This window comes from Dendrobates tinctorius, unplaced genomic scaffold (assembly GCF_039654945.1).
Source record: "Dendrobates tinctorius isolate UK_male_01 unplaced genomic scaffold, ASM3965494v1 ptg000069l, whole genome shotgun sequence".
In the NCBI taxonomy this organism is placed as follows: Eukaryota; Metazoa; Chordata; class Amphibia; order Anura; family Dendrobatidae; genus Dendrobates; species Dendrobates tinctorius.
The window spans coordinates 19,681,877-19,704,975 of NW_027361737.1; the positions used below are offsets into that span (position 1 = coordinate 19,681,877).

A 23,099-nucleotide genomic window follows, 5' to 3' on the forward strand; every position below is an offset into this window, starting at 1 on the left:
TTCGATCCTTTGACATACAGGGAATTCTCCCTCAAGATCCGGAACACAGTCCGAACATGTTCCACATGAGAATCCCAATCTTTGGAGAAGATCAAAATATCATCCAGATAGATAATCAAAAATGTATCCACAAAGTCTCGGAAAATGTCGTTCATGAAGCACTGGAAGACAGAAAAGGGGCATTAGTGAGCCCAAAAGGCATCACCAGGTACTCAAAATGTCCCTCCGGAGTATTAAATGCCGTCTTCCATTCATCCCCATGCTTAATGCGGATAAGATTATACGCCCCCCTGAGGTCAAGCTTGGTAAACCAGCAAGCACCTTTAACTCTGGAGAATAGATCTGAAATCAGGGGTAACGGATACTGATTTTTAATAGTAATTTTGTTGAGGGCACGATAATCAATACAAGGCCTTAATGAACCATCCTTTTTGTCCACGAAAAAAAAACGGGCACCTAAGGGTGAAGAGGATGGTCTAATATGACCCTTCTCCAACGCCACCTTAGTATAGGATCGCATAGCCTCGTGCTCGGGTACAGATAAATTGAAGAGCCGACCCTTAGGAAATTTACACCCCGGGATCAGTTCAATTGTCATAACTCCTATGAGGAGGCAAAGATGCAGACTCATTCTCACTAAATACATCATAAAAGTCCGCCAAATAGTCAGGAACATCATGCGACTGAGGAGAGGTGGAAAAAACCAGAGCCTCACTAAGGGCACACCGACAAACCCCAACTCACCACAGACACAGATTTCCAATCCAAAACTGGATTATGAAATTGCAACCAGGGAAACCCCAGAACAATGGTATCATGCAAATTATGCAACACCAAAAATCTACAATTTTCTTGATGTCTGGGGTGACCCGCATTACCACCTGGGTCCAAAACTGAGGTTTATTTTTCGCCAAAGGAGTAGCATCAATCCCCCTCAAAGGGATAGGCGTCCGCAGAGGTGTCATCGGAAATCCACAACGTTTAGCAAAATCCAAGTCCATTAGATTCAGGGCTGCTCCCGAATCCACAAAAGCCTTGGCGGAAAATGTGGACAGGGAGCAGATCAGAGTAATTGCCAGAAGAAACTTAGGTTGAACACCACCCACAGAAAACGTGTGTGCAAAACGTTTCTCTCATTTAGGACAGACAGAAATAATATGCGAGGCATCTCCACAAAAAAACACAGCTTATTACGCCTTCTGAACTCCTAACGTTGCTCCCTGGACAAAACTCTATCACATTGCATAGGTTCAGACACTTGTTCAACAGGTGGCAACACCTTTCGTGCAGTCCTGCGTTCACGTAAACGCCGATCAACCTGAATGGCTAATGACATAGAATCGTCAAGACCAGAGGGAACAGGAAATCCCACCATAGTATCTTTTACGGCTTCTGACAAACCCTTCCGAAAGAGAGCTGCCAAGGCATTATCATTCCAGGTAGTAAGGACCGGCCACTTTCAGAATTTTTGACAGTACAATTCTGCAGAATCTCGACCCTGGCTCAATGCCAACAGGGTCTTTTCAGCCTGATCAATAGCATTAGGTTCGTCATACAACAACCCCAAGGCTTGAAAAAATGCGTTCACATTAGTCAGAATAGGATCATCTGGTTTCAAAGAAAACGCCCAATCCTGGGGATCGCCACGCAGCAAAGAGATGACAATTTTAACCTGCTGCGCGGAGCTCCCTGACGAGTTAGGCTTCAAGGCAAAAAATAATTTACAATTTTTGAAATTCAAAAATTTAGACCGATCCCCAAAAAACACATCAGGAGTAGGGATCTTTGGTTCAGCAGCATGTGAATGAGCAAGGTAGGCGGAAATTCCCCGCACTTCCGCAGCGAGCTGCTCCACACGATCAGACAATTGCTTTATCTCCATTGAAAGAAAAAAAATTCCCCCTACGGCCTCAGAGATATAGAGGAAAAAATATACACACTTTTTTTTAACAATTCTTTCCTGCTATTGAGTACCCTAGGATCTGCGGTACGGCGGGTGATTGTTATGAATGAGTCACCGTAGGAGGCAAAAACAGAAATACTAGCTAAGTCCAGAAAACCAGAGAAGTTGGCAGCTATCGGATTGCAGACCCCTGAACCTAACAACAACAACTAGCAGTAGCCGTGGGGGGTTCCTACGGTGCCCTAGACCCCTCGTTCACAGCCGGAGAACTACATAGCCTAAAGACAGAAAGGGAAATCTAAACTGCCCCAGAGCAGACCCCAAAGCAATAGGCAGCCCCCAACATATAATGACGGTGAAGCAAGATGAAAAAACATTCACACAGATAGAAAGATAGGCTGAGCAAATGATGGGGCCCAAGCTAACTAAATAGGACAGAATAGAAAAGCTGCTGTCTGCAATCCGCCAAAACCCTCTCAAAAACAAGAGCCAACAGACTGATAGGGAAAAAAGCCCTGAAGACGCTAGGCTTCAAAAAGACTATATCAGTACTCAGTTATTATCTGAAGACAGAGCAAAAAGGAATTCAGCTCACCCAGCAGGGAAAGGCAGAAATCCAGAAAAACAAGGCAAAACAAAAACAAAACACAAATGCAAAAAGTAGAGCAGAAAACTTAGCTTTTGAGGAGCAGGAATCAGACTGGTCTCCAGGAATCCCTCAGAGTAATCACCCGCAAGGCAGAAGGGCGTCGGCTGCCTTATATCCAGTCAGCAATCCCAGTCACCCAGTCATCATCATTCTGCTCAGGTGCTTTGTAATTCACCAGAAGAGGGAGTTCATCAGACCTCAATGGTGAAGGGGAAAATGAACTCATAACAAGAGCCACTGCCAGAATCTGCCAGAGGCTTTAGTCCTTGCTGAATTCAATAACCTCATCCTTAAGTTCTCTGACTTAAACGGAATCTGTTACCCTTTTTTTCGCCTATCAGCTGCCGGCACCAACATCAGGGGCTTATCTACAGCATTCTGTATTGCTGTAGAAAAGCCCCCCGATGTAACCTGAAAGAAGAAAAATGAGTTAGGTTATACTTACCCAGGGGTGGTTTGGGTCCGGTTTTGGTCCGATGGGGGTCACGGTCCAGCGCCTCCCTTCTTCTAACGGTAACGTCCTCTTCTTTTCTTCCTGTCGTGGCTCCTGTGCAGGCGCACTGCTCTGCCCTGTTGAGGGCAGAGCAGAGTCTTGCAGTGCGCAGGCACCGGGAGAGGTCCGGCGCCTGCGCACTGCAGTATTCTGCTCTGCCCTCCACAGGGCACCTGCGCAGGAGCCACAACAGGCAGCAAAGATGAGGACGTCACCGTTAGAAGATGGGAGGCGCCGGACCGCAACACCCATCGGACCAAGACCGGACCGCCCCCGATGAGTATAATCTAACTCCTTTTTCTTCTCTTTCAGGTTACATCAAGGGCTTATCTTCAGCATTACAGAATGCTGTAGATAAACCACTGATGTCGGTGCTGGCAGCTGATAGGCGAAAAAAAATGTGACAGATTCCATTTTATCTTTAGCTTTGCTGAATGTTATGCAGGTTGCAAGGTAAGTGGGAACAGAGCCCAGCTAGTTTATGCCAAGATGGCATAAGTGTCTCTACAGTATTTTTCTCTTAATTAGACATGTGGGGTATTCCAGAACGGCTGACAAGTTAGGTGGGGCTTACTTCTTTAGGAAGCCAAATAAATAGGTAGATGGCAGAATATGTCTAGCTCCTTACTGTCCAGTTAGCATTTTCAGACTCCCTAAATAGTTAATTGTAGCACCTTATTCCTATTTAATATTGATGGCGTTATTTTCTGTCTCCAGGTTGAATTGTCCATATTCAGCATTTGCTCAGTATGGCTGCATTTTAATTAAAGTAAACATAAGTGTTCTCAGTATCCTGAGTGCCCAGACCTGAAGGTGCTTCCTTGTATATCCGAGTCCTGTGGGGCTGAACATTTGCCAGTTTTGGCAGCCCATATATACAAATTTATCTTGTTGCTGTGGCCAGGATATTCTCAGCCTCCTGGTTGTATTGTATGTATATATTGGCAGCTTACCAGTGCAAACAACAGAATCTTGTATAAGAACAACTAGATAAGTTTTAGGTTAGAAGGCTTGAAGTGTTCTTCTCAGTAGGAAGCTCATCCGTCTGCTCTCCTGACATGCCTGCTTTACTAAATGCTTCATTTCCTTGGAATAACGATTCTGGAAAATCTCTCCATAGCGTTCTGCATTGTGCTGTTCCCCTTTTATTCCGCATATAAATATGTCAATAAATGACTAATGCCTGTAAAATGTTTCTACTGGTGGGGAACCCCTAATGACATCAAAGAAACTTTCGCTGGGGGAGGTTTTGTATGCTATAAATATTGACCAGTTGTATGGTTTGGCTTAGGTGTATTGCTTTGTAAAGAATCAGATAACTAAAATCAGTTTGCTTCCCTATTGTATCTATCCTTGTTTTTTTAACAGAGAACCAACCACTCTCCAGCAGTCCCTTCGAGGATGAATGGAGTGGAGACAGAATATACACCCCTCCGCTCCATTCATGATGGGACTGCAGAGCCCCCTATCTTGAGATCACTTGAGTTCCAGCAGTTGGGCCCCTCTGCAATCAGCATTTTTTTTGTTTTTAATGGAATAACTAATGAACCCCAGATTTCCTGAGAGCCTTGGTTAGGAAATGATTCTGACTCTGTCAATCTCTGCACACATTTCCAGTAGGAGTAACAGAGGAAACTCACAATGTGAAAGTTCCAAGATGCTCCAGTATTCTTAGGATACTTGCATACGCTGCGGAATGCTCTGCCGATTTGTCCGCGTGGATTTAGTAAAATCCGCAGGTAAATCCGGAGGTCAGAAGACCAGCGGATTAGCCTGCGGTTTTGCCCTGCGGTTTATCATCTCTACAATGGAGCAGATGGCAAACCGCAGCGGAATCCGCAGAAAGAATTGACATGTCATTTCTTTCTGCAGTTTTGAAACCACAGCAAATCCGTGCGGAAAATTCCGCACCGTTTGCACTGCGGTTTCCATTTTCCATTCATTTTAATGGTACTGTACAACGCAGTTGATTCTGCTGTGTTTCCACAGCGTGTGCACACACCCTAACACTTATGTGTTATACTATATTCACACATTCCATTTTTACAGCATATTTTTCTGCCTTTTTTAATGCAAATTAAAAGCTGATTTTTACATTTCCAAACAAAACCTAAGATAAAAACAAAATGAGAAAATACCCTGCAGTAAATCAATAAATAACAATAGTGCATGAAAATAACATAGGGTACCTAGTTAACACAATTTTGATTAAAAAAAAAAGAATAAGAGGCAGCAACACGTGGTGAATGGAACCACAAATCTCACGACAATTCGGAATACCAGCAATTGAGAAAATCATAAAACATAACTTTTAATATAATCAGATAAAAGCTACCACAAGATGTAGTGAAGATAAATCCACTAGATCTATATGTCACAGACTATATCAAAAAGTCTCCGTATAAATCCCAAAACGGACTACAAAACGTATATACATGTGACTATTCCCAGTCACAAAATTTGAAAAGACTGGACGAAAAATGGTCCAAAAAAAAAAAAAAGAGCCATCCCACTACGTCAAGGTGACCGTAATCGGGATGGTTCTAACCTCTAGTATTAAAACCTTACCATATGTCAAGTGATGTAAATGTGAATAAAGGCAGAGCAGGACTGGGGCCCCATCTAACAACACACTATTATTTGCACAGAGTGGAAAAAACCTGAAATAAGAACCTAAGGTGCTCGACACTTATTGACATTTACGTCACTTGACATATGGTAAGGTTTTAATACTAGAGGCTAGGACCGGCCCGAATAGGGTCACCGTGATGTGGTGGAATGGCTTTTATGTTTTTATGATCAAAATTATGTTAACTAAGTAGCCTATGTTATGTTCATGCACCATAGCTCTTTATTAACTGCAGATATTTGCTCATTTTGTTTTTATCTTAGGTTTTGTCTGCTCAGTGGCCAGTGTGAACATGCGCATACATGTTACGTGCTTACCAACTTATATTCCTGTTCATCTCTAGATTTTTTGTTAACTTTTGCTGGTACTGTAAAGACAAGCAGTGAGATTTCAGAAATCTCATGCACACACATGATTTTTTTTCCTGACTGAATTGGAAATATTCTGTTTTTATTTTATTTTTTTTTCTTTGTTTTTTTTTAATCTTCAGCATATACATCCTTTCAGCATTTTTGCATCATAAAAAGCCATGAGGCAGTGCAAAAAAATGCAACATGTAGTGTAGACAGATGACTGATATAATTTGCACCAAAAAAGCAGCAATACCTGCCTTTTGTAAGCAGCTTCTTTACTGCCAAGAGAACTGGTTTTACCTGCAGAAAAAAATGCTGCAACAACACAACGTGTGAACATGGCCTTAACCTGTGCCGCTTGATTTCTCAGTCTGCTCATCCTTCCCCGCTGAGCACAGCGCTAGGGCAGTGAAATCATTTAGGCATCTGGCTTTGGCACCAGACTTATGGGATTTTGTTATCCAAGTACTATGGTATTGACTGATTACTAATGCAATGATTTCTCTTTTTCTTGTAGAGCATCCTTCCCCAAGTGCCATTGTTACGGCATATCATCATCGTGGATGGCAGCAGCACTACCACAGAGTACCCCAATAATATCACCGTGCACAGTATGACGTCAGTGCAGACTCTGGGGGCCAGGCAGGGTGAGTGGGTCACATTGGTGTGTATGGAGTAAAATATATGTAAGGAGGGATTCGCTGTGCATGTTTCCTGCAGATTGTTCAAGCATTATGCGCTACAGATTACAAATCCTATCCACATGCTGCAGACCATTTCCCACATGGAGCGACAACCGTGCCCAGGATTTTCTGATTGCAGCATGCTCATTCTGTAGCGGCAAGGCAGCAAAGTTCATCACTTTTTATGTTGCAGAGATAAAATCTGCAGTGAATTTGCAACAATATCTGTGAAGTGTCCACCGCTTGTGAGCCTACAATTGTCCTATAGGCGTAGATCGTCTTCCATTTTATTCTCGTTTTTTCCTGACGCACCGTTTCCCTTTGTGAACAAGTCTGTAGTGCCAACCCCTTGTTCTGATGCGTCATCCTGCACTTTTCTACGTGAAGATTAGTCTGCTCCGCGTTGTTCTGAAATCTTGTATGCATGTATATATTGTGTATGTGCTGCTCTTCTGTCCTGTCCCAGTAACCTGCAGCCTTCTGTCTATTACATGTCCCTAATGGTGACTCAGAAGCTTTAGGACATCCCGATGCTCGGCATCCTCACACCCAGAGGGAAATCAAGGATCCTCCAATGTATGATTAACTGGGTACATCCCACCCATCCCCCCCGCTATGTATGCTGATGGAGGATTCTCTTTCCATGTGAACAGATGCTGCAGTCTCAGGACCCAAACATCTGGCACAGACTATACAAACATGATCCAGTCCTTCATGTCTTTCTTTCCCAGCACCAACTGGTGCCTGACACGCTTCCAGCACATGTTCGCTCCTCGGATGCTGCACTGATGTCGCGATCATCACTCTCATCCTTTATTATACTGGAGATGAGGTTTCATTCTGTAGTTCTTGTACTTATTTAGTTCTTCATGTGGTTTTTATGGCTGGTTCCTAGATCAGCAACAAAAATTTGTTTAAATTGTACACAGTGTAGACAATTGCTATAATAAATCTGCCAAGGATAATGAAAAATTACTGTATCATGGGAACTAGAGGCGTAGCTAGGGTTTTGGTTCTGGGGGGCGAAACTTCTAAGTGGGCCCCTAACTAGGTAACTTTGATTACAACTCAGTAACGCCCCCTAAGAGTGGAGTTAGAAGCTGACTGCGCTGTTACTGAAAATAATCCCTATATAAAGACCAATATTGATGTTACCGCCATATGGTCAGTGGTAAATACCAGTCCTACAAAACATATAAGTGATTACTGCACAGTTATAGTTGGTGTCTTACCGCTGACGATCTTTCTGACCCAGACCGACATGACAACTCCTCCAGCCAGGACTCGGCTACAGAGAATACAACGACACGTTTCACTTCTCATATTCCAGCTCCATCACCGTCTATCTCCAACCTGCACAAACCCCTCATCCTGCTGATACCCCAATGCTGAGCCGCTGCTGCCGTATGTGTCCCTATTACTTCACCTGATACCCCAATGCTGAGCCGCTGCTGCCGTGTGTCCCAATTACTGCACCTGATACCCCAATGCTGAGACGCTGCTGCTGTATGTGTCCCTATTACTGCACCTGATGCCCCAATGTTGCGACGCTGCTGCCGTATGTGTCCCTATTACTGCACCTGATACCCCAATGCTGAGACGCTGCTGCCGTATGTGTCCCTATTACTGCACCTGATGCCCCAATGCTGAGATGCTGCTGCCGTTTGTGTCCCTATTACTGCACCTGATACCCCCTATACACACACGGCTCCGCTCCGTACACCTTGTACACATGCGGCTCCGCTCTGTACACGCTGTACAGATGCGGCTCTGCTCCGTACACGCTGTACACACGCGGCTCTGCTCCGTACACGCTGTACACACGCGGCTCTGCTCCGTACACGCTGTACACACGCGGTTCTGCTCCGTACACGCTGTACACACGCGGCTCTGCTCCGTACACGCTGTACACACGCGGCTCTGCTCCGTACACGCTGTACACACGCGGCTCTGCTCCGTACACGCTGTACACACGCGGCTCTGCTCCGTACACGCTGTACACACGCGGCTCTGCTCCGTACACGCTGTACACACGCGGCTCTGCTCCGTACACGCTGTACACACGCGGCTCTGCTCCGTACACGCTGTACACACGCGGCTCTGCTCCGTACACGCTGTACACACGCGGCTCTGCTCCGTACACGCGGCTCCGTTCCGTACACCCCGTACACAGTCTCACACGGCTCTGCTCCGTGCACCTTGTACACACGCGGCTCTGCTCCGTGCACCTTGTACACACGCGGCTCTGCTCCGTGCACCTTGTACACACGCGGCTCTGCTCCGTGCACCTTGTACACATGGAGGTCTGCTCCGTGCACCTTGTACACACGCTGGTCTGCTCCGTGCACCTTGTACACACGCTGGTCTGCTCCGTGCACCTTGTACACACGCTGGTCTGCTCCGTGCACCTTGTACACACTCGGGTCTGCTCCGTGCACCTTGTGCACATGCGACTCTGCTCCGTACACGCTGTACACACGCGGCTCTGCTCCGTACACGCTGTACACACGCGGCTCTGCTCCGTGCACCTTGTAGACACGCGGCTCTGCTCCGTGCACCTTGTAGACACGCGGCTTTGCTCCGTGCACCTTGTAGACACGCAGCTTTGCTCCGTGCACCTTGTACACATGCGGCTCGGCACCATGAACCTTGTACACACGCAGCCCTGCTCCGTACACGCTGTACACACGCGGCTCTGCTCCGTACACGCTGTACACACGCAACTTTACTCCGTGCACCTTGTACACACGCAGCTCGGCTCCGTGAACCTTGTACACACGCAGCTCGGCTCTGTGAACCTTGTACACATGCAGCTCTGCTCCGTACACACACGACTCCGCTCCGTACACCTTGTGCACAAACGGCTCCGCTGTGTACACCTTGTACACAAACAGCTCCGCTCGGCTCCTCCGTACACCTCATACATGCATATCTCTGCTCCGTACACCTTCTACACACACGGCTCCGCTCCTCCGTACACCTCATACATGCATATCTCTGCTCCGTACACCTTCTACACACACGGCTCCGCTCTGTACACCTCATACACACACAGCTCTCTACATCCACCCTGTAAACCCCTCCTGACCACATACAGAAACTTCACCTCATCCAGCCAGCACCATGACAACCAGCACAGCAGAGTCCTGCAGCCACTGAAGCCCCTGATCATGTGACCCCTGACTCCGCCCCTCCTGTGACCGCATCACAGGTCCTGTGCGCACAGAATAGCTCAGGATGACATTGCTGGCTGAGAGGTGGGGGCCCACTGCTGGCACCGGGGCCCCCCACCGCCTTCTCAGGGGCCCATAGCGGCAGGGCAGCAGAGTAGGGAGATCGATTCTCCCTTCTCTGCCGCAGAATAATAGTGTAGTGTAGCTCCGGTAAGCCCCTTGGCTCCAAACTACACCGTAAAATTTTCTACATATTTTGTCATATAAACATGACAGAAGTCACCATCTTTTCTTCCACAGCAAACAAGCAACAACCGTCGCCACTACCGTATGATATCGCAGTCATCATGTACACCAGTGGCTCCACTGGGCTGCCCAAAGGAGTGATGATCTCTCACAGTAACATCATAGCTGGCATAACTGGGATGGCACAGCGGATACCAAATCTGGGGTATGTTCTGATCTTGGGAACACGTGTACATCCATGGAGTTAAAGTGGTTTTCCAATGAATGAAAGTTAATTTTAATCAATACATTTTGGAATAATAATAATTTCCACAATTGGATGTGTTAAAAAAAATATTCCTGTGCTGAGATAATCTTATAAATGTGCCCCTGCTGTGCACTGTATAATATCTGTGTCTGACCATACAGGGACAGGGACATGATCTGATCATACCACAGCTCCTGGGCAGGGGAGGAAGCAAAGGAGAGAAAACAGACAGGATAGCATGGGATTGCAAATTCTTTCTTTGAGGTAAAATATTTTTTAAAAACAGGCAGTGAAATATTTTACCTCATTAAAAGAATCAGTTGCGATCCGGTGCTGTCCTGTCTGTATTCTCTTTTGCTTTCTCCTCTGCCCAGGAGCTGTGCTATGATCAGATCACGTCCCTGTACGGTCAGACACAGTCATTACACAGTACACAGCAGGGGCACATTTATAAGATTGTATTTTCCCTTTAGGTACCTGTCGTGGGTAATGTTACCTGGTTCTGATCTCCATTAGAGCTTTGTGCTTGTGCGTTGAATCCAGTGTCCTCTTTTTTGCAGAGAGACGGACACGTACATTGGCTACTTACCTTTGGCCCATGTGTTGGAGCTAAGTGCGGAGTTGGTGTGTATCTCCCGTGGCTGCCGTGTCGGCTATTCTTCGCCACAGACGCTCTCTGATCAGGTAAGTAAGGGGGGGATGGAGGAAGGGAGTCATTTTTAGTTCTTTAATCACTATGTACAGTAAATGTAAAACTGGACAACCACTTGTAAGCGAGCTTCCCTAGGAATCAACTGATCGCTAAGGGGCCAGCTGCCCCAGTAATCCCCTGTTGTAGGTTAGGAAAGCTATAGAAAGCCCTCCATGTCCCATGCTGTTTGTATAAATCTGTGTGACCTTGTGATGGATGCTACGTCTGAGGCGCTGGAGCTGCTCCTATAACATCTAGGCCTGTGTAATGGTTGACCTTCCACGCCTTGTGGAAAGGGGCAGTTTCGCATTATTGTGCACTGCTTGTCTTTTTAGTCCCCTTAAGGGTAAGTTCACACTGGGCCTTTTTGCTGCTTTTTTTTCTGGAGCAAAACCTGATTTCTTGGCAGGAACGAAGCTGCGGCAAAAGCGCAGGTTTAGGCTATGTGCCCACATTGCGTTTTAATCCGGACACTCAAAACCGGACTCCTTCCCAGAAATCGCGCGTTTTTTCCGCGCGATTTTACCGAGATTATGTTCGCGATTTTCGCTTGCGATATTCAAGCGATTTGAAGCATCGCTTGGAAAGTGATTGACAGGTTCTTCACACTCGTCAAACATAGTGTTTGACAAGTGTGACCAGGTTTTTACTATTGAGGCCGCCTGTATATTTACCTTCCGACGTCCCGCGCAGTCTCAGTGACGCTCCCGTTCCCAGCGATGCCTTGCGAGACCTGTGACGACGCGTTGCTATAGTGATCTCACGAGACCGCTAGAGTCACGCGAGACTACGTCATCACAGGACCTTGCCGCAAGGCATTACTGGGAACGCTGTGGCCCGGGAAGGCTGCGCGTGACGCCGGAAGGTAAATATACCCCGATTTTTTTTTTTTTTTTTTATAATTCTTTTTTTTTACAGGGGTATGGTACCCAGGGCCTGGAGGACAGTCTCCTCTCCTCCACACCGTGGGTACCAACCGCACATGAGATGCTTAACTTCCCGCATGGTGGGCATAGCCACATGCAGGAAGTAAGCGGTTCTCATGCATTCCTATGGGTGCGGAATCGCGGCAATTCTTTGCGATTCCGCAAAAAAGAATGAGCATGCTGCGTTTTTTTCCGCGATGCGATTCCGCCGCGGAAAAAAGCGCAGCATTAGCACCGCATGTGCGGAATGCCATAGGAATGCATGGGGTGCGTTCTGTACGAGTTTTTTAAAAGTTTTCGCGCCAAAAATCGCGGCAAAAAACGCTTAAAAATCGCATTGTGGCCACAGCCTTAGATGCGTTTTTGGTGCGGTTTTTTGTGTCTATGTCCATGACTTTTTTGCCACTGCAAATAATGATACCTGCATTTTTGCAGCGTTTTTTCTACACCCATTCAAGCCAATGGTTGAAAAATGCTGAAAGAAGTGACATGCTGTATGTCCAAAAAACACAGCAAAGCACAAAATCCTGATCACACAAAAAACCAATGTGTGTGCATGAGATTTCTGAAATATCCTAGGCTTTGCTGGTACTGTATAAAGCAGCTGAAAATTAGCATAAAGAAACGCAGCGAAAACACCCAGTGTGAACATACCCTTAAAGTGTTCCTGTTCACACTTGCTTTATTCTTTTCAGGTGTCAGGTCTTTTTTTATAATCAGCTATTGGAGATGGTGACTGCCTCCTTATCTGACAGAGTACTCCTGCCCTTTAAAATGTGTAGGCTTATAGCCCAGGAGAGGCATGTTTGATAAATACTAAGTTTAGGGTAACAACATAGAAAGGTACGCCTTGTCGCGGCTGGTGGGCTCTCATGAATTGGCAATTTGTGCACTAAGCGCCTTAATTTTATAAGTATATTCTATATAGCAGTAATGCAGGTTACATCTCCTATATTCAGTCTTTGCATACATCTCAGTCCTCAAAGAGGCTGCTGTATTCTTTTGGTAACTTTTTATGCAGTTTAAAAGGGGTTGTCCACTATTGGAAAACCCTTTAATAGATCTGCAGTGCAAAACAAAATCAACTCAAAACTTGCTTCTTGGATTCTGATGTCTGTTCTGTGTAATAAACAATGTCACATCACCGTTGCAGTGACTCAATGGCCAATGACTCAATCGAACTCATTTTTCTTCTCTTTCAGGTAACATCGGGGGCTTATCTACAGAATGCAGTAGATAAGCCCCTGATGCCCGTGGCCGCAGCTGATAGGCAAAAAAATTGATGACAGATTCCCTTTAAAGAAGTTGTCCACTACTTTAACATTCATGACCTATCCTTAGGAAGTCATCTGTGTCTGATCGGTGGTGGTGCAACACCCAGCAAAACTACCGACCAGCTGTGTCGGCCAGAACTGACCAGTTACAGAGCTGCAGAGCTCCATTTACTGTATAGCTGCTGTCGCCGGGTACTGCAGATCTGTCCCCTGTTCCATCAGTATGGGGCAGATGTGCATTACCCGGCCATGGCCACTGTACAGTAGATGGAGCTTTGCTGTGCAGCTCCATAATGGGTCAGTTCTGGTGAACACCGGGTGTCGCACCCTCACCGATCAAACATTGATGACCTATCCTAGGGAAAGGCCATCAGTGTTAAAGTAGTGAACATCCTCTTTAAGATTATAATGTTTTCCACTGCGTATCTATTAACAAGGCACTGTCCACTATTGTACAACCCCTTTAATTCTATGTCTACGCTGTAAATGGCCTCTAAAGTTGGGCATGTGACTATAGACGTATGTACCTGCATTATGTGTGTGTGTCGCAGTATTCTGCCTTTACAATGTGTATTTCTCCTTCCCCCATGACGGCACCACGGAGAGAGGGGATCTGCCCCACGGGGACAGGAAACCTACCAATAAAAAGGCGGTACCTCTCTCCCGCATCAGTTGGTTTCCTGTCCCCACAAGGGAACCTACAGACTTCCCGGATGCCGGGGCCGACCAGTCTGAAAATGGCAGCGGGAGCCCCCTGCCCCAGCTGGGGCGGTTACCCAAGGCGCCACCGCTAGGGTCAGTGGGCCTCCAGGGTGTGCGGGGGGGAGAGACGGCAGCAGGATTTTTTTTTTTTTTTTGAAACTTGCCTCGCTTTGTTTAAAAGCGCTCAGTGGACATAGTGCAGCCTGTCACCTGGAGCCATGAGCACCGAGCCAAAAGAGCAGCAGCTGCTGGATGTGTTCTCTGACACAGGACACCAGCAGCAGCCACGAAAGTCACCGCAGCAGCACCGTAAGAAGGAGACGAAGGAGCAGTCGCAACGACACGGCAGCAGCAGCCGTTCGGAGTCCCGACACAGCAAGAAGTCCGGGGGGCAGGGGTCCCAAAGGACAAGCCGCGTGCAGATCCGGGGCCCACGTCTGATTCGGTATCCTTCTTCGGGCTGGTGGGTAAGTGGACTACATTAACGTATGTGCTGTAATTAGGGCCTGTCCTCCTTCTCTTATAGGGGAAGAAGTGTACACAGAAGTCCAACCACAAGGTTTGCCCACTTTGTAAGGAGGAACTCCCCACGGCATGGGAAAAAAGGCTCTGTCAGTCCTGTATTGAACATACAATATGCAAGGAATCCCCAGGGTTCGCTGATGACCTTAGGGCCATAATCGCCCACCAGGTAGAGAAAACCGTCAAACCCCTCAGGGGAAAAGCAAAAAGCATAAGAAACCCAAAAGAAAGGAACCCGAGTCAGAGCCTAGCGAAAAGGATAGCGGGTCTTCTTCATCAGACACAGATAGCCCGTCGTCCGGCTCCTCGTCGTCTGAGGAGGAAGGTCGCAGCTGCTTCCCTATAGAAGAGACAGATAGCGTAATAAAGGCTATCAGAACCACTATGGGCCTAGTAGACACCAGGCCTAAGAGGACCATCCAGGATGCTATGTTTAGCGGGTTGGAGCAGAAGAAAAGTAGGTCATTTCCCATGAATGATAAAATCCAGGCGCTCATACAGAGGGTATGGAAAAGGCCAGAGAAGAAGGGCCTCCTAGCACCGAAAAGGAAATACCCCTTTGAGGAGCCAAGCTGTTCGTTTTGGGACAAGGCACCGAAAGTAGATGTAGCCATAGCGAAGGCCTCGAAAAAATTATCTCTGCCGTTCGAGGACATGGGGATGCTGAAAGACCCTATGGATAAAAAAGCGGATACATTCCTAAAAGGAGCCTGGGAGGCAGCTTGAGGTGGACTAAAACCCGCTATAGCTGCCACTTGCACAGCCAGAGCCCTGATGGTGTGGCTGGACCAGCTGGACGACCAACTAAGGAACAAAACGCCAAGAGGAGCAATCCTGGACTCCGTCCCGCTAATGAGAGGAGCAGCAGCATTTCTAGCAGACGCATCCGCGGATTCAATCAGATTGACAGCCAGAGCAGCCTCATTCTCAAACGCAGCACGAAGGGCCCTATGGCTCAAGTGCTGGACGGGAGACCTGCAAACAAAAACAAAGTTGTGCTCCATCCCCTGTGAAGGGGAATTCCTTTTCGGGCCTACACTGGACGATATACTCGAGAAAGCAGTGGACAAAAAGAAATCTTTCCCTAACCCATCCAATTTCCCCTTCAAACGCTTTCGGAGCAGGAAATTTATCCAGAGGAAGCCGCCTAAAAACTCCCAGGACAAGTGGGAAGATAGAAGAGGCAAAGGGAAGGGGTTCATGTTCTGGAAACCGGCTGACGAGAAGCAACCCCAATGAACGTGTCTCCCAGGTAGGGGGAAGATTGAGCCTCTTCTTCTCGGCCTGGGAAAAGATATCAGACAGTTCATGGATCCTAAGCATTATAGAAACAGGTCTCAAGTTCAAATTCCACACATTACCCAAACCCTCTTTCGTAGTGACCCCACAGAGGCAGTCGATAGAAGAGCAAGTTGCAGTACAACAGGATATTCAGACCCTGGTGGAGAAAGCAGTGTTACATGTAGTTCCCCACCAAGAAAAAGGAGAAGGCTTCTATTCCCCTATCTTCTTGCAGAAGAAACCAGATGGGACGTTCAGGACGATAGTAAACCTGAAAAGGTTAAACAAATGCCTAGTGATTCCTGTATTCAAGATGGAGACAATAAAATCCGCGGTAAAGATATTGTTTCCAGCTTGTTACATGGCTGTACTCGACTTAAAAGACGCGTACTGTCATGTCCCTATACACACGGACTACCGCCGGTTTCTCAGAATAGCAGTCACGATAGGGAGAGAAATAAAGCATTACCAAGTCAAAGCCCTCCCATTCTGGCTGGCCATTGCCCCAAGAGTATTCACGAAAATCATATCGGAGGTTATGGCACATTTGAGAGAACAGGACGCCCTAATAGTCCCATACTTGGACGACTTCCTAGTAGTAGGCAACTCCCCGAGCCATTGCAGAAACCAGTTGAACCAGACTATGGAATCTCTGTCCAACCGAGGTTGGCTGTTGAACCTATCGAAATCTCGGCTAATTCCGAGCCAGGTGCAAGAATATTTGGGCATAACCATAGATTCCATCAGGCAGGAGTGCCGCCTCCCCGAAGGGAAATGGCTACACATAGAGCCGCTAGCAACAGGAGCAATAACACGGACACTAATGACACTCAGGAAGGCCGTGTCCTTGCTCGGCTCAATGACAGCCTGCCTACCAGCGGTCCAGTGGGTCCAAGCGCATACAAGAGATCTCCAGTGGGAGATACTAGAGGCAGAAATTTCTCTTCACGGGAATTTAGAAGGGCAGTTAAACATCTCACCCGTAACAGCTCGCTCTCTACAGTGGTGGACGGAACCATCCAACCTAGCCAGGGGGGTTCCTTGGGTGATACCGGTCTTGCAGATCCTTACTACAGACGCAAGCCCCAGGGGGTGGGGGGCTCACTGGGACAACCAAGTAGCACAAGGAGTCTGGACAGAGGACGAAAAGACAGCCTCCTTGAATATGAAGGAGCTATTAGCGGTGAAGCGCGCCCTCCTATATTTTCTAAACTCCCTCAGGGCCCACCACGTAAGAGTGTTCTCGGACAACAGCACGGTAGTTGCTTACTTAAATCAACAGGGGGGGCACAAGATCCCGTACCCTTATGGACGTGACAAAGTCAATTTTCCACTTGGCAGAAGGGAACCTAGGCTCACTAACGGCATTACACATAAAAGGGTCAGACAACGTGATGGCGGATTTTTTAAGTCGCACACAAGTGAGACAGGGCGAATGGGAGCTGAACCAGAAAGTTTTCATTCAGATCACACAGCTATGGGGAAAACCCAACATAGACCTATTCGCCAACAAAACGAATCGGAAAGTGAAAACATTCTGCTCCATAGACCCATCCGGGGAACCGTTAGCCCTGGACGCCCTTATGATCCCCTGGCACTTTCCCCTTGCATATGCGTTCCCACCAATAGCCTTGATTCCGTCAGTTCTGAGGAAGATTTGGGAGGACAAAGCGAGGGTAATACTAATAGCCCCCTTCTGGCCGAGAAGGACGTGGTTCTCGTGGCTGAGGAGAATGTCCATCTCCGATCCTTGGGTCCTCCCGGATATCCCGAACTTACTCTCCCAGGGCCCAGTACTGCACCCTCAGGCGGAGAATCTACACATGACGGCCTGGAATTTGAAAGGGATCTATTAATCAAAAGAGGCTTCGCACAAAATTTAGTATCCACACTACTGAAAAGCAGGAAGCCGATAACCACTAAACAGTACGAGAGGGTCTGGAGAAAGTTCCTTTCAGTATCAAAGGCTAGTCCAAAGGGGAAGGTACCCATATCAAACATCTTAGAGTTCCTACAAAGGGGTTTAGGGCAAGGCCTAGCTACCAGCACAAGGTTCAAGTGGCAGCCCTGGGGGCCCTATACAACTGTGACTTGGCGGGGAATCGTTGGGTGTCCAGGTTAATTAAGGCAGCCGGTAGATCCAGGCCCGTGTCTTCCCTAAACACCCCTCCCTGGGATCTAAACTTAGTACTCTCAGCCCTGACCAAGCCTCCCTTTGAGCCTTTGCAGAAAGCACCGCTGAAATTAATATCTCTGAAGACCTCCCTCCTGGTAGCCCTCACATCAGCCCGTAGAATTAGCGACATCCTGGTCCTGTCAGCCTTTCCTCCATTCACACAGATTCTGGACGACAGGGTGATACTTAGAACAGACCCAGCCTATCTGCCGAAGGTAGCATCCCGATTCCACAGAACCCAGGAAATCTCTCTCCCTTCATTTCGCCCCAATCCCAAAAGCAAGGGAGAAGAGACCTTGCACACATTAGATGTTAGGAGATGCCTAGTGGAATACTTAGCGGCAGCCAGGGAGTGTAGGAAGGATGGGGCTATTTTTGTCTGCTTCCAGGAGCCAAAGAAAGGTCGAAAGGCATCAAAGAGCATGCTGGCGAGGTGGATAAGGGACGCCATCACCTTGTCGTACTCGTCAGAAGGCGCGGACATCCCAGGCAGAATAACGGCCCATTCCACAAGAGTGGTGTCAACTTCCTGGGCAGAGAGAGCAGGCGTCTCTCTATTGAGCAGATATGAAGAGCCGCTACTTGGTTCTCTCCTTCAACTTTCTTTAACCACTATCGGCTGGACCTAGCACTTCCTCAGATCTAACCTTTGGTAGAAGGGTACTGGAGGCAGTGGTCCCCCCCAATAGATAGTCTCTGCAATTCTCTCCGTGGTGCCATCATGGGGGAAGGAGAAAATCGGAGTTACTTACCGATAACGGTATTTCTCCGATCCCATGACGGCACCCGTATATTCCCTCCCTACACGCGTGGGGTGCGCACTTATTGTAAATACAGTGAAAAAGTCACGTGGTGTCTCCTCTACGCAGTTTAATAATTATAGAAATTCCTTTTTTCTTAGTGTGTTGTGTTAGTATTAGGCTGAAGTTCCATTAATGCTCTGTAAAACAACTGATGCGGGAGAGAGGTACCGCCTTTTTATTGGTAGGTTTCCTGTCCCCGTGGGGTGGATCCCCTCTCTCCGTGGTGCCGTCATGGAATCTGAGAAATACCGTTATCGGTAAGTAACTACGATTTTTCCTCTTACTCTGCTGTAGCTGCATAGCTAGTCATTCCTGTAATGATTTGTGTGCACTAGTTCATTTGCAGCGTACGTTGTACTTATCTGTGTCGCACCAGTGCAATAATCCAGGGCTCTGCCGATGCTCATGATATAGGATTGTATATATTAGCTGCTAATGTAGAACAGATGTTGATGATGAGCGCGTCGCAGTGACGCAAACTATGTACTGGTCTCTGTGTAGGCTTCCTCTGTACTCGGCACCGATGAGCCTGATGTACACAACTGAATTTGTATCCCTAAAAATAAATAAAAATATCTTTTTTACATCTTATAGTCCACCAAAATCAAGAAAGGAAGCAAAGGCGATGCCTCCGAGCTGCAGCCGACACTAATGGCCGCTGTCCCTGTAAGTGACTTTAGTGCTGTGTCCCTTGTACTCATTCCTGTAAGTAAACTGCCCTGACGTTAGGACATTGTGTGAAGACGTCCAGGTACAAATATTTACTCTGAATTCCTGCAAGCGGCAGAGATGAGTGATTGAACAGGAGTGAGCTCATCAGATGTCTTCTGACCCTTCTGACGTCATACATTGGGACATGGAGGATGTCTCATCACCTGGCAGCGAGCACCAAATGCTCTGTTCTCTGTTACCAAAATACACACATTCCAGCCTAAAATCACCTAACCGTAATTCTGCCGGTTAGGAGACACACTGACTCTAATGCAATCCCCCTTTGTGTACAAGGACTTCTGTTTCTCGTCTGCCTTTTATAGCACCTTTAAAAATCCTGTTTTTTTATTTTTTTTTCTTATTTCCTACATCCTTGTTAAAAAAAAAAAAGAAAATTGAAAAGCTATAGAGAGGATAATAAAAGCTGCTAAATGGGAACAAGAGTATAAATCTTATCAGTTTTAGGAAATATTGATTCGACGCCGAGGCCATGTTCAGATTGTCTGCTCTGCACTGAAGTCCCCCCCCCCCCCCAAGTACATCATAAGGCTAGTAACCCAGGTATTAGGAAACCCCTTTTTCTAGGTGGAAGGAGACATTTGTACAGACTGTGGGGAAGGCTGTGGATTTTCTATATGCAGTATGATCTTTGTCATGCTGAGTCGTTAGAGAATTTTGTCTAAAAAGTCACATTTTGTAAGAGGTAAAAACGTGCTGCCAAATCCACAGCAAAATTTATGCCATGTCCAAATGTGTAATAAAAAGTGCCAATAAGGGGATAGTGTGATATATTGTCATTTTTCTGGCCTATGTAAAGTTGTTATAGTTTAAGATTTGCATGAAAAAAAATTAAAAAATATACAGTGGCATGCAAAAGTTTGGGCACCCCTGGTCAAAGTTACTGTTATTGTGAACAGTTATGCAAGCTGAAGATGAAATTATCTCTAAAAGGGCTAAAGATAAAGATGGGTTACTTTGTATTTTAGTCCGGAAAAAAAACACTTTTTTTTTTTTTTTTTTTCATTTTAAGATTGCATTGCAAAAGTTTGGACACCCTTGGAGATTTGTGTGCTCAGAAAACTTTGCCCAAGGTTTAAGACCTTAATTAGCCTGTTAGGGTTATGGCTTCTTCACTATCATAGGAAAGGCCAGGTGATGCTAATTTCCCAGCTTTACAAAAATCCCAGCCGCCTCTAACCATGTGTCAAAAAACAGCAGTCATGGGTTCTTCTTAACACTCCGAAAATGAAAATGGTGGAGGCCAACAAAGCAGAAGAAGGCTATACGAAGATAGCAAAACCTTTTCAAGTTGCCCTTTCCTCAGTTTGAAATGTAACTAAGAAATGGCAGTTAACAGGAAAAGTGGAGGTCAACATAAGGTCTGGAAGACCAAGCAAAATTTCAGTGAGAGCTTCACATAGGATTGCTAGAGATGCAAATCAGAACACCCACTTGACTGCAAAAGACCTTCAGAATGATTTAGCAGCAGACTCTAGAGTTGTGGTACATTGTTCTGCTGTTCAGAGACACCTGCACAAATATGGCGTTCATGGGAAAGTCATCAATCCTCGTCATAAAATTCAGTGTCAGAAGTATGCAAAAGAACATCTAAATAATCCTGATGCATTTTGAAAACAAGTCCTGTGGACCAATGAGGCTAAAATAGAACTATTTGGCCACAATGATAAAAGGTATGTGTGGAGAGAAAAGGGCACAGAATTTCAGGAACAGAACATCTCGCCTACCATTAAGCATGGGGGTGGATTAGTCATGCTTTGGGGATGTGTTGCAGCCAATGGCACCCCGTACATTTCACGAGTAGAGGGAAGAAATGGATTCAATGAAATTTCAACAAATTCTTGATGCAAATATATATCTATATATCTCTATTAATCTATATCTCTATCTATATCTCTATCTATCTATATCTCTATCTATTTCTATCTATTTATCTATCTCTCTATAAATAAAAAAAAAATATATATATATATATATAGATCTATCTGCAAGATTTCAGAATTTAACACATCAACCACCTAGAGCAAGAGCCAGTCACCATTACAGAAGCAGACGTCCAACAGCGGGTCAAGAACATGAAGTGCTGGGCAGCACCTGGCCCAGACATGATCTACACCTACTGGCTAAAGAAATTAACAGCAGTACATGAACGCATGGCAAAGCAGATGAACCAGCCGCTAGAAGCAGGCCTCCACCCAGATTGGCTAATACAAGGAAGACCAGTGCTGATCTTTTAGGATCCTCACAAAGGAACAGTTCCATCCAACTACCACCCAATAACCTGCCTTACGACAACATGGAAACTCCTGTCAGGCATCATAGCCACCAAGCTACAGAACCATATGAACCAGTACATTATGCCAGCTCAGAAAGGCATTGGGACCAACACCAGAGGCTCTAAGCACCAACTCCTAGTAGATAGAGCAGTTGCTCAAGACTCAAGATCCATACACACCAATCTCAGCAAAGACTGCATTGAATACAGGAAAGCCTATGACTCAATGCCACACACATGGATCTATGAATGCTTGGCTCTCTACATTGTCAACAGGAAATTAAGAACCTTCCTCAGAAAATCAATGGGGCTATGGAGAACAACATTGGAAGTCAACTCAAGACAACTAGCACAAGTGGCCATAAAATGTGGCATATACCAAGGTAATGCACTGTCCCCAATGCTGTTAGGCATAGGCTTGAACCCCCTCAGTCAGATAATTACAGAATCTGGCTATGGATACAAGTTCAAGAGTGGAAGCACCATCAGCCACCTCCTCTACATGGATGACATCAAGCTGTATGCAAAAAATGAACATGACATCAATTCACTGATCCACCTTACAAGGATCTACAGCGAAGACTTTGGGATGTCCTTCGGACTGGAGAAGTGGGGCTGGTTGGTAATAGAGAGGCAGGGTGGTCAAGGCCAATGGAGTGGAATTACCAGCAGGACACATAGCAGATATACAGACATGATACAAGTAGCTCAGCATCTCACAGGGATATGGTAACCATGAGGAGGAGGCAAGAAAAGCCGCAACATCCAAATACCATCAAAAGGGTAAGACAGGTCCTGAAGAACCAGCACAACGGGAAGAATAAAATCTGTGCCATCAATACATATGCCCTGCCAGTTATCAGATACCCTGCTGGCATAGTGTGCTGGCCAAAAGAAGAGATGGAAGCTGCAGATGTGAACACACGAAAGCTCCTCACAATGCATAGATGTCTCCGCCCTATGTCTAACACCCAAAGATTGTATACCAACAGAAAGGAGGGTGGTCGAGGCTTGATAAGCATCCAAGTCACCATCACGGATGAAACAAGGAGTATCCAGGAATACATCAGAAAAATGTCACCAAAAGGTGAGATGCTGAGAGAAAGCCTAAGGCTGCAACAACAACAGATCTGGAAGGAAGAACAGGAGCATGAAGCGCCATGGCAAGACAAGCCACTGCATGGGATGAACCATCAACAGATAATGGAGGTGGCTGTCATGGAGAAATCCTACTAATGGCTGGAGAAAGCTGGACTCCGAGACAGCACAGAGGCACTAATCATAGCAGCAAAAGAGCAAGCACTAAGTACCATATCCATAGAAGCAGGAATCTACCACACAATA

At 46.4% G+C, this 23,099-nt stretch overlaps 1 protein-coding gene across 3 annotated transcripts in view; it reads left to right on the forward strand.

Moving 5' to 3' along the window:
* The window catches only part of ACSL3 (acyl-CoA synthetase long chain family member 3), a 140,851-nt gene that overhangs the window by 82,197 nt on the left and 35,555 nt on the right, over positions 1 to 23,099 (forward strand). For all 3 annotated transcript variants that reach the window (XM_073581136.1, XM_073581138.1, XM_073581137.1), the window contains exons 5-8: positions 6,545 to 6,674; positions 10,184 to 10,334; positions 10,937 to 11,060; positions 19,346 to 19,417. In XM_073581136.1, the coding sequence (XP_073437237.1) occupies positions 6,545 to 6,674; positions 10,184 to 10,334; positions 10,937 to 11,060; positions 19,346 to 19,417 (477 nt within the window). The remainder of the gene's footprint in view (positions 1 to 6,544; positions 6,675 to 10,183; positions 10,335 to 10,936; positions 11,061 to 19,345; positions 19,418 to 23,099) is intronic.